Here is a 12,311-nt window from a genome sequence, read left to right as displayed (position 1 = left end):
CTTATTTACTAGTTCCTCTTCCTTAATCCTCATCCAAGCAATCGTTAAGGATTTCCGACTCAAAGCGTCTGCTACTATATTCGCCTTTCCAGGGTGATAGCTCAACTCGAAATCATAATCTTTAAGCAACTCCATCCACCTTCTCTGGCGCATATTAAACTCTTTCTGATCAAAGATGTACTTGAGACTCTTATGATCAGAAAAGACGCTAAACCTTACTTCGTACAGGTGGTGTCTCCAAATTTTCAATGCAAACACAATTATTGCTAATTCCAAGTCATGAGTGGGGTAATTCACCTCATGTGGTATCAGCTGACGCGATGCGTAAGCCACCATATTCCGGTGTTGCATCAACACGCAACCCAAACCCTTCAAGGAAGCATCACAATATATTTCAAATGGTACATGCGGTTCTGGCAAGATTAAAACAATGCTGAAGTTAACCTGCTTCAAAGTCTGGAAACTCTCTTCATACTCTGACGTCCACATAAAAGGCACCTCTTTCCTCGTTAATTTCGTCATCGGTAGCGCAATCCGGGAGAATCCTTTGATATATCTTCGGTAATATCCAACTAAACCCAAAAAGCTTCTGACTTCTGTCACCGTTGTCGGTCTTTCCCATTCCATCACTGCCTCTACCTTAGAAGGATTGATGCACCACTATTTCATGGTATATTTTGTACTTAATTGAGTGGATTTTATCCACTAAACTCACACTTATTCATATAATTTGCATGTTTTACATTTTCCTTCCTAATTATGTGCTATGATTGAAAACATGTTTCTTTGGCCTTAATTCACTAATTTTAATCCTCTCTTATTACCATTCGATGCCGTGATATGTGTGTTAAGTATTTTCAGACTTTATAGGGCAGGAATGGCTTAGAGGATGGAAAGAAAACATGCAAAAATGGAAAGAACACAAGAAATAAAGGAGACAACCAGCGAGAAGTGACGTGCACGCATGGCTCACGTGTGCGCGTGAATCGGAGTTTGCACGGCGATGCGTGGGCGTACCCGATGCGTACACGTGACACGCGAAGATGACAATCGACGCGTACGCATGATTGACGCGTACGCGTGACATGTGCCACGTGCAGAAAGGGCAGAAGACGCTGGGGGCAATTTTGGGCTGTTTTAGACCCAGTTTCTGGCCCAGAAAACACAGATTAGAGGCTACAAAGTGGGGAAATCACATCAATCCATTCATACAACATTCATTCACATAATTTTAGGTTTTAGATGTAGTTTTCTAGAGAGAGAGGCTCTCTCCTCTCTCTAGGTTTTAGGATTCCTAGTTTTATGCTTTTGAGTTGGATATTGAAGAGAGTTACTACCTCCATTAAAGTCTTTATCATTCTAGTTTGTTTTCTTTTCCTTTACTCTTTTTATTCCCCATTTACTTTGTTTAATGTTATATGGATACCTTCGATTTTGGAATTAATTAATGCAAAGATACTTTTCTATTTAATTTTATTATTTCTTGATTATTTTCAATTGAGTCCAATTATCATGTCTTCTTTCTACTCTCTTTACATGTATGCAAAATTGGCATCCATGTCAATGGAGTAGGCTTCCAACTTGGCTTTGGAATTGATTAATATTTGGAGACCCTTGAATTGGAAGACTCAAGAGTTAATTTGTAATTGGGAATTGTTGGCTGGCTATCTAGTCACTAACGCTAATCCTTCCCAAGGGAGAGGATTAGGACTTGTGAATAGAAGTTAGCTCCCTACTTGACTTTCCTTTATTCGGTAAGGGTTAATGATAAACCCCATTTGTAGGGTTTATCTTATGATTAATTTAGGGGATTTTATGACCTTTTACCCATATTTATTCAATGAAATAGCATGGTTTCATGATTGTCTCCCAAGTTGTGCTTAAGTGTGAAAACATGCTTTCTAGGTCCTTAATTAGCTAAATTTAATTCGCCTTTGATTCCACTAGATGCCTTGATTTGTTTGTTAAGTGATTTCAGGTTGAAAAGGCTAGGAATGAATCAAAGGAGTGAAGAGGAAAGCATGCAAAGTGGAGAACACATGAAAAAGCCAAAGATTTAGATATCTTAATCCACGCGCACGCGCACTGTATGCGCACGCGTGGATCGCGAAAATGCAAGGGACGCGCACGCGCACTGTACGCGTACACGTCGGTGGCCGTACGTGATTTTTAAATAGAAAATGTGCCCAGCGATTTCTGAGAGCTGTGGGGCCCAGTTTACAACCAACTTTGGCGCCAAAATGCATATAAGGACCAAGGATTAAAGGGGAATGGGGATCATTCACATCTTTAGCTCATTCACACACATTAGGAATAGTTTAGAGTTAGTTTCTAGAGAGAGAAGCTCTCACTTCTCTCTAGAATTAGGATTAAGTTAGATCTAGATTAGAATTTCTTAGATCTAAGTTAATTTCATGCTTAGATTTACTTTTCCTTTATCAATTCTTCTTCCTCTACTTCTCCTCTCTCTAGTTTTGTATTTCAATTCTTGTAATTCTCTACTTTCATGTTGATGCACTTTTCTTCTTCCATTTTTCTTTAATGCAATTTATGATTCATGTTTCTTTATTGTTGATTTGATTTGTTGTTGTTTAATTCCTTGCAATTGAGTAGTGTAGATTTAATTTCCTTGCAATTTCACTATGCTTTCCTTTTATGCCTTCCAAGTGTTTGATGAAATGCTTGGAAGGATGTTAGGGTAAAATTTTATGCTCTTGGCTTGGGAAGGTAACTTAGGAACTCTTGAGTTACTAATGTCCAAGTGATTGATGATTGGGAGCCATTAACTCTAGGTCTCACTAATTGAATTGGTGGAGAGCTAGGACTTATGGACTTGGATTGATATAGCTCATTTGACTTTCCTTTACCTAGTTAGAGGATGACTTAATGGGATTGATTCTTGCCAATTCTCATGTTGTGGTTAGTGACTAGGATAGAGATCCTTGACCACCAAACCTTACCAAGACCTTTTTGTTAGTTTATTTCCTTGCCATTTATATTTCTTCTCTATTATCTCAAAAACCCCAAAACATACTCCATAACCAATAACAAGACACTTTATCGCAATTCCTAGGGATAACGACCCGAGGTTTAAATACTTCAGTTTATAATTTTAGGGGTTTGTTTTAGTGACAAACAAATTTTTGTATGAAATGATTAATGTTGGTTTAGAAACTATACTTGCAATGAGAATTCATTTGTGAATTCTAAACTGTCAAAAATCCATTCATCAAAATGGCGCTGTTGCCGGGAAATTGCAATGGTGTTATGTTATTGGTTATTGTATATATGTGAATATTGTAAATAGGTTTGCCTTTTGCTTCTTTGTTAGTTCTTGTTAGCTTTAGAATTTGGTCTTCTTTGTTTCTTATTTGAGTTTATTTTCCTTTTCTCTTGCTATTATGAATTCTCACTTTGGCTATGAGTGTGATTACAACTTTGTAGGTAATGAGGGCTTCAATGAAGATGTGTATCAAGGATGGGACAATCAACGGTGGGTGGAGCCATATGCATATGATCAATCTTCATGGCAACAACATCCACCAATACACTATAAACAAGAGCCATTCTATGATGCATACCAATCAAATGGCTATGGTGAATCTCCTTGTGACTTTCAAGAACCACCACCATATGCCTACGAGTCATATCCTCAACATGAACCTCAACCATACTCACAAGCCTCTTTTCACCAAAAACCTCCATATGACCTTAATCCACATCCATCCTACCAACCACCTTTTGAACCATATGAGCCATACATGGAACCGCCATTCCAATATCAATACTCCCAAGAATCACCTCAATATACACCACCATACCCTTACTAAGAAGAACCACCTTCCTATTATGAACCCTTTCTCCAAGACAATGAACCCTCTTATCCACCCCAATCCTCAATAGATGAAATCCTTGGCCTTATACTTCAAGGGCAAGGAGAAATGCAAAGGGAGACACTAGAATTTGTGGCTACCTTGACCAAGGTGGTAAGCACTTTAGCCTCCCAATGCTTGAGTACTCAAGGCACTCCCATGGCCACATGTGGAGAATCAATTGAAGAGCATAATATGAAGGAGAGATTGGAAACTCCAGTGGAAAATGAGGGATGTTATTTTGTATTAGAGCAATTGGAGGAGCCCATGATCATTGAAGAAGAGGAAGAAGTGGTTGAGGACCTAGGAGATGCGGAACCTCCATGGGAAGCTAAAATCATAGAAAACCTCTCCAAGACAATTGAATTTGATGTTGAAGAGGAGAGTGCAAAACTTCCAAGACAATTGTTGAAGAAAGACTTAGAAGGAGTGGAGCAAAACTTGAGTTCCCTTGGAGATGAAGATCTTGCATCCAACCCTCTTGGTGGTGAATCCTTTTTGAAGAACCTTTTCCCAATGAGATGGAAAGCAATGTGGAGGTAGATTTTTCTCTTCCTCCCATTTATGATTTGAGTGATGGAGAAGAGTTAGATGAAATTGATAAACAAGGGATTGAAAGTGAAGAAATTTGTGAGGAGGTGGAAGTGGACAAGGAAGACCATAAGGGAGTAGAGCTTGCAAGGACATTGGAGATACCTCTCCCTAAGCCATCACCATCTATTCTTTCATTCAAGTGGGTAAATTCTTTATACTTAAGCTTTATTATTCCCCTTGAATATAGTTTGCTTGAGACGGATGGTCAACTTAGAAATATTTATGGCTTTAAGAGCAATAGGGAGATGGTTATGGTGACATGTTCGAAGCTTAATAGCAAGGGTTGGTATAAAGCTAGATTGCTTGGGTCTAGGGGGATTTTTGGTCGCTTAATTGAGAATTCTACGGTCATACCACCCGGATGGACTAATAATGATGATCAACTTCAAGACAGGTGTGAAAATAAAGTGTGGGACCCCGAATTTGATCAACCCTTTTGGCAACAACCTCCTCTAATCTGTCATGGGCAACGACCATTCTACGATGCATCCCAAGACAATGGTTATGGTGGACCTTTTCGTGACAACCAACCTCTACCAAATTACTATGGTCAAGAGCCATTCCAGGGTGCGTACCAAGACGATTGATATGGTGGACCCCTTGTAGTTACCAACAAGCCCCACCATATGCTTATGAACCACCTCCTCAACATAACTCTGAACCACCATACTCACAAGCCCCTTTTCCACCATTCACCTCCATATGACCATAACCCATATCCACCATACCAACCACCATACGAACCATATGAGCCATACCCAGAACCACCACCTCAATATTCACCATCTCTATATCCTTACCAAGAAGAACCACCTTCCTATTATGAACCCTTTCTCCAAAATAATGAACTCTCCTATCCACCCCAACTTCCACTGGATGACAACACCCTTAATGTTATTCGCCAAAGGCAAATAGAGCTTCAAACCACAATTACCTCTACTTTCACTGGTCTAACCTCTACTATCCAAGCTTTTATATCCCATGTGGATGCATCAATCCAAGAGCAACATGATCCCAATTATGCTATTGACTCGGAACAAGAGAGAAGGGATCGGCTTAGGGACATAATGGATCGGGTTCAAGCACCCATACTTCAACAGAAGCACGAGGAGGCTCAAAATGTGGAAGTAGAGACCCTTGAAGATGAATGAGTAGCTGAAGAATTGGTGAGGGAAGACATTAAGGAGGAGTTCAATTTTGTATTAGAGCAAGTGGAGAAAGCCAAAATTATAGAAGAAGAGGAAGTGGTTGAAGACTTAGGAGATGCGTAACCTCCATGGGAAAGTCAAGTCATAGAACCTCCTTCCAAGACTTTGAAATTGATATTGAGGAGGGTGTACAACCTCCAAGGCATATCATGGTTGAAGACTTTGAAGGGGATGATCAAGAGATGGATTCAATCATTGATGAATTCTTATCTACAATTGAATCCTCTCCCATTGGACTTGACATGGAGATTAAAACACAAAAGGCACAACCTCCCATGCCCTTGGTAAGCAATGAAGAAGAAATTAAATTGGAAGAAAACTACCAAGAGGAAGAGGTTGAAATTGAAGAAGCTTGCAAAGAGGTGGAAGTTGTCAAGGAAGAGCACAAGGGAATTGATTGACGCGTATGCGTGACATGTGCCACGTGTAGAAAGTGCAGAAGACGCTGGGGGCGATTTTGGGCTGGTTTTAGACCCAGTTTTCGGCCCAAAAAATACAGATTAGAGGCTACAAAGTGGGGGAATCACATCAATTCATTCATACAACATTCATTCACATAATTTTAGATTTTAGATGTAGTTTTCTAGAGAGAGAGAGGCTCTCTCCTCTCTCTAGGTTTTAGGATTCCTAGTTTTATGCTTTTGAGTTGGATATTGAAGAGAGTTACTACCTCCATTGAAGTCTTTATCATTCTACTTGACTCCCTACTTGTGAATAGAAGTTGGCTCCATACTTGACTTTCCTTTATTCGGTAAGGGTTAACTAAGTAGAAACAATAACCTATTACTATTAATCTTGGGAAATTCAACAAGGATAGAACTTCCGACTAATCTTTTCCTTGCCAAGGCTTTTTATTTTAATTATATAAATTCTCTTGTTAATTTTCATTGCTTTAATTTACAATCATTTATTTTTCTATTCTCCAACTCTTAAAATTTCTCAGAAAACTCATAACCAATAACAAGAACACTTCCCTGCAATTCCTTGAGAGACGACCCGAGGTTTAAATACTTCGGTTTAATTTTATTGGGTTTGTTTTAGTGACAACCAAATTTTTGTATGAAAGAATTATTGTCGGTTTAGAAACTATACTTGCAACGAGGTTTCATTTGTGAAATTCTAGACCGTCAAAAATCCGTTCATCAAGGATCTACAGCTATTCCTCCTCCTTTGCTCACCACGTGGCCTAAGAACTTCACCTCCTCCTTCCAGAACTCGCACTTTGACAACTTAGCGTACAACTTCCGCTCCTTTAAGATTTGCAACACAATCCTCAAGTGTTCCTCATTCTCCTTTGCCATGTTAGAGTAAACCAAGATGTCATCTATGAAACCACCACGAATTTGTCTAAAAAGGGACGAAACACCCTGTTCATGTAATCCATGAAAATAGCAGGTGCATTTGTTAACCCAAAGGACATTACCACAAACTCGTAGTGTCTATAGCGTGTTCTAAACGCAGTCTTAGGGATATCATCCTCTTTCACCCGTATCTGATGGTAACTGGATCTCAAATCGATCTTGAAAAACACTCCAGCTCCTTACAATTGATCCATCAAGTCATCTATCCTTGGCAGCAGGTACTTGTTCTTCACTGTCACTTTGTTTAACTGTCGGTAATCCACGCACAGTCGCATTCCTCGATCCTTCTTCTTTACCAATAAAACTGGCGCTCCCCACGGTAATACACTCGGTCGAATGAACCTCTTGTTCAGAAGCTCCTCCAACTGAGTCTTTAATTCTGCCAGCTCTATCATAGCCATTCTATAAGGCACAATCGACACTGGTCTAGCTCCAGGCACCAATTCAATCGCAAATTCAATTTCCCTTTGAGGTGGGAACTCAGGGATATCTTTCGGAAATACTTCCAGAAATTCTCTAACCACCGGTATCTGATCCAAGTTCTGGGCATCACCCAACGCATTAGCAGCCAACAGAATATAACCCTGACACTCCTTCCCACTACAATGCACCATTACAGAGTTCAGATAATACCCCGTAGCTACCACTGCTCCATTCTCTCCTTCCGGCATAAACCGAATGGTCCGCTCAAGGCAGTCCAACAAAACCCGATTCTTCGACAAACATTCAAACCCCAAAATCATTTCTACTCCCACCATTAGTAAACAGATCAAATCATGCACAAAATCTCTACCTTCAAGCTTGAAACCTACTTGTCTACAACCTGACCTAGTCATAACTGTCTGATGTGGAGTATGTACATGTAGATCAAATGGTAACTCTGACACTTTCAAACCTAATTCCTCAACTTTAGCAAATGAAATAAACGAATGCGAAGCTCCAGTATCATATAATGCAACTAAGGACTTATCACCAATTAGACATATACCTCTCATCAACGGATCCGCCACAGTCTTGGCATACTCCTCCACCACTCTTGCCTTGTTCACCAAGTCGGAGAAGACACGGATCTCCATAGGCGCCACAGCAGTCATAATGCTATCCTTTAAACCCCTCTGATACTTAATGCACTTCCAGCTCTCGTAAGTCTTCGGGGCACCTTGACATACCCTAGAAAACCTACAGAGCTCCTCAAACTTGTTGGTGTAGTCCGCCACAGATAGGAAACGTTGCTTTAGCTGCATTAGTTCCATTTCCTTTGCTTCCCTTGCAGACTCAGGGAAATATTTCTTGTAGAAGGCTGTTTAGAACACCTCCCATGGAATGTCGGCGTTCTGAAGCTGTAGCAAGCAACACTCTGCTTGCCACCAAGGTTGGGCCTCTCCCGCTAGCTGATAAGCGGAAAACTCGACATACTGATTGAGGGGAACATGTTGCGCCTGTAAAGCACGCTCCATAGCCTAGAACCAGTGGTCCGCTTCAGTAGGATTTGTGGATCCTCGAAAAGTTAGCGGATGGACCTTGAGGAACGTCGCCAAGGTCATCGAAACTCTTCCTGTGTTATCTCTGTTTCCCTCAGCATTATCATTGGCATTCCCTTCACCATTCCCGTTTCCGTTCCCGGCCGATTGGCCCAATCTCTGCACAGCTTGCAGAGTTGCAGCAGAATTATCTTCCATGGTGTTCGCTAAGTCAGCCATGGCCGCATGAATTCAGCATGGTTATCAGCCGGTTGCTCGTTCTTACTTTCTCGTGTACGTGTTCGACCTCGCCCGCGAGTGGCCATTAGGGTTCCTGTCTACACCAAACAATCGATATCAAGGTGATCAGTCTCAATATCAAAAGCCTAGTGCTTCAATCATCCCAACAGGCACTCACAAACAAGCATGCTATGCAATATCAAACAGATAACCTAATAGCATCAAAGAAAAGAGGCACAGAGTATGCAATGAAGCACAATCAGTCCATCCCTCAGGCTCACGAGGACGAACCGCTCTGATACCACTAAATGTAACACCCTAATTAGCTTAAGTTTTACCACGCGTCGTAAAGCAAAGGTTAATCAGAGATTACGATAGTTCTAAGCTCATACATAATATCTTTATAGAAAGAATAATATAAACTAGAAGCCCGATGAAGGATAATACTTAAAAATAGGATTTCAAAGCGCAAAACATACTAACAAAGCGTCTAACTTAAAGCACAAGAAATAGATGTGATATAAACAAAGATAATAGTATAATAGTTTAATACCATAAGAAACTAGCCACGGCTCGTGAAGTTTAAGCCGGCTAGCCAAATATAGATATACAGAACCAGACAGTAAAACAGCTTATACAGTTTTGTTCTCTCAAATACAAGCCTCTAGGCTAAACAAAATACAAAGTGAGAGACATATAAACAAAATAAACTAAAAAGACTCCAAAAGAATCCAAGATCATCCGCTTCTGTCACCATCCAAAGCAACTCACCAAGGTGGGTTACGACCTACATCTGAAAAACACAACAGAGAATATGGTATGAGAACCGGAGGTTCTCAGTATAGTAACAATGCCCAATGATGTAGGATAAGACCCCGGGATGCCAAAGACAATCCTAAGCTCCATATCCATCACAAGATTCAAACTTATAGCATTCTAAAACAAATAAGCATAATTAAAACAACATTAACTTGAATGAACCGGGTAATCTATCTTAGGGATTTCTACTCTAACCAAGCATCGCTGTCCCAGCCTTCACCAACCGATCCTCCATGCGATCCCATCGCCACCGCCTTCCGAACCTGTTCAATCCCAGTAGAAAACACAGATAATATACGGTGCAAGTAAAACACAAGAATTGACATATAAGTAGGGGTGTAATTGGTTCGGTTTGGTTCGGTTTTGGACCGAAAACCAATCGAACTGACCTGATCGGTCCTATAATAATACCAACCATTCGGTTGGCAGCTGTTTGATCAACCAAACCGAACCGAACCGAACTAATTGCGGTTTGGTTCGGTCGGTTTTTTCGGGTTTTTTACACCTATTGATCAGAATTAAAATTATCATAAAATAAAGTTTAAAACCTTCAATAAACTAGAATAACAAGAGTATATCACATCCAAATTCAATACAAATTCAACTTAATTAAACATAAAACAAAGACAACTAAAAATTTCTAGAAAAACAACAAAAATAAACACACTTTAAACTAAAACAGTCACTTTGTAACAAATAAAAACCAAATAGCCACCATGCTTAATCTGAATCCACACCAGACTCATCATCATCTTCTCCGGTTGGTGCAATTTCTACAAAAATAAAACAAAAAATCAATATAGATTATAAACATAATATAGATTATAAATTATAAACATAAACCATAAAAGGAACTACAAATTTCTTTTTTGCATACCTAATTCAAGTTTCTCAAACTCTTCAATAAGCTCCTCAAAATCAGTTATCATTGGAGAAGCACGAATCCAATTTTATGTGCATATCAATGCCTCAACTGTCTTTGGAGTTAAAGAACTCCTATAGTTGTTAAGCACTCTTCCACCAGTGCTAAAAGCGGATTCTGAAGCAACAGTCGAGACCAGCATTGCTAAGACATCTCTAGCTATTTGGGATAAGATAGGATACTTGCTAGAATTTACCTTCCACCAATTCAATATGTCAAAAGTATTTTGATCACGAGGCTTCTCTAAACCATCCATCAAATACAAATCCACCTCATTCTTGTTGATGATCTAATGAAAATGCACCTGCTTGAAAAAATCACCAGCCATGTCGCCATCAGGTACTCTCACATCTGATGCACCATCCATTGTTGCTGAAGTAAAATATCTACCCCCATTATTTGCATTCACATAGCATTCAAACATCTTGGGGAAGGTCTCTTTCACTTTTACACCCAAAAAATCAGCATCATCCTTATCATATAGCTTTTCAAAGCTAAAGTTCATAAACTCCAACTTGTATCTAGGATCAAGAACCACATCAATAAAAATCATCATATTAATATTTTTTATGTTACCCCAGTACTTGTCATACTTAAGCTTCATCCTCTCAGCCATACTCCCAAGTAATGGATCTCGACTACCACAAGATTCCTTGAACACTCGCAAGATCTTACAAAACTCATGAAAATATTGAGAAGAAGTTACAAGTAAACTACCAGACACACTATTTGTAACATCATGAAAAATTTTCAAGAATTCTATAAAGTGTTTTGCATTGTCCCAATCAATATTCCTCGGAATCCCACCTTGCATTAGAGCATATTCTATATCTCTCTCCCCTAGCCTCTTGAATGCCTTTTGAAACTTCAAACCACTTTCAAGCATGGTGTATGTAGAGTTCCATCTAGTGGGAACATCAAGTTGAACAGTACACTTGTCTTGTATCCTAGCTTCCTTAATGAAATTTTTGAACCTATTCATGTGACTAGGGGAAGCACGCACATATCTAATAGCATTCCTTATCTTGCTAATAGATTCATGCATCTCTTTCAATCCATCATTAACAACAAGATTAAGAATATGTGTACAACACTTAACATGTAAATGCTCTCCTTTCAAAGGATGTAAATTCCAATCCTCCATTCTAGTTCTTAGATAAGATATTGCAGTATCATTAGAACTAGCATTATCAACAGTAATTGTGAACACTCTAGAAATCCCCCACCCCAAAAGACATCTCTCAATTTTTCTACCAAATGTTTCTCCCTTGTGATTTTTAATAAGACAAAAATTGATAATCCTCTTTTGTAATTTCTAATCATGATCAATGTAATGAGTAGTGAGACACATATAATTCAGATTTTGCACAGAAGTCCAACAATCAGTAGTTAAACAAACAGATTGATTTGGTTGTTTAAACACAGTTTTCAACTTATTCTTCTCACTAATATAAAGATTCCAACAATCCTTAGCAACAGTAATCCTTCCAGGAAGTGGAAATCTAGGTTGCACAATACTCATATAGAATCTGAATCCCTCCCCCTCAACAAACTTGAACGGTAGTTCATCAACAATTATCATCCTAGCAAGGGATTTTCTACACATTTCAGCATCAAAAGTAACGACAGTAAATACCCCTTCACCCTCTCTTTTTTTGTTGGAAGGTAAGGATTGTTTGACTAGGGTCACCCGAGTCCCTAGGAAATCTTTTACATTGATTCAACAAATGATAACACATATTAGTTGTACCATTTCTATGAGAGTCATATGCATATGATGCACCACACCAATTACCTTTAGCCCTAGGATGTGATGGCTTAGACTTAGGATCCTT

General features: G+C 39.3%; 1 protein-coding gene across 1 annotated transcript; it reads right to left on the bottom strand.

Moving 5' to 3' along the window:
* Nucleotides 1-10,504: 10,504 nt before the first annotated feature.
* Nucleotides 10,505-11,620, bottom strand: LOC112734214 (zinc finger BED domain-containing protein RICESLEEPER 2-like). The gene is made up of 2 exons (XM_025783445.1): nt 10,781-11,620; nt 10,505-10,672 (listed from the first exon to the last, which is right to left on the bottom strand). Exons 1-2 carry the CDS (start codon nt 11,618-11,620, stop codon nt 10,505-10,507), a joined length of 1,008 nt encoding a protein of 335 aa, XP_025639230.1.
* Between the last annotated feature and the right edge of the window lie 691 nt (nt 11,621-12,311).

This window comes from Arachis hypogaea, chromosome 13 (assembly GCF_003086295.3).
Source record: "Arachis hypogaea cultivar Tifrunner chromosome 13, arahy.Tifrunner.gnm2.J5K5, whole genome shotgun sequence".
Lineage (NCBI taxonomy): Eukaryota > Viridiplantae > Streptophyta > Magnoliopsida > Fabales > Fabaceae > Arachis > Arachis hypogaea.
This window is presented reverse-complemented; position numbering and strand designations above follow the sequence as displayed.

Excerpts from the sequence above, each read along its gene's own strand:
- LOC112734214 (XM_025783445.1), bottom strand. The coding sequence starts at position 11,620 with ATGGAGGATTGGAATTTACATCCTTTGAAAGGAGAGCATTTACATGTT. Across the intron at positions 10,673-10,780 it reads CTGGTGATTTTTTCAAGCAG|GTAAATTCTAGCAAGTATCC; the intron begins GTGCATTTTCAT and ends AATTGGTGGAAG.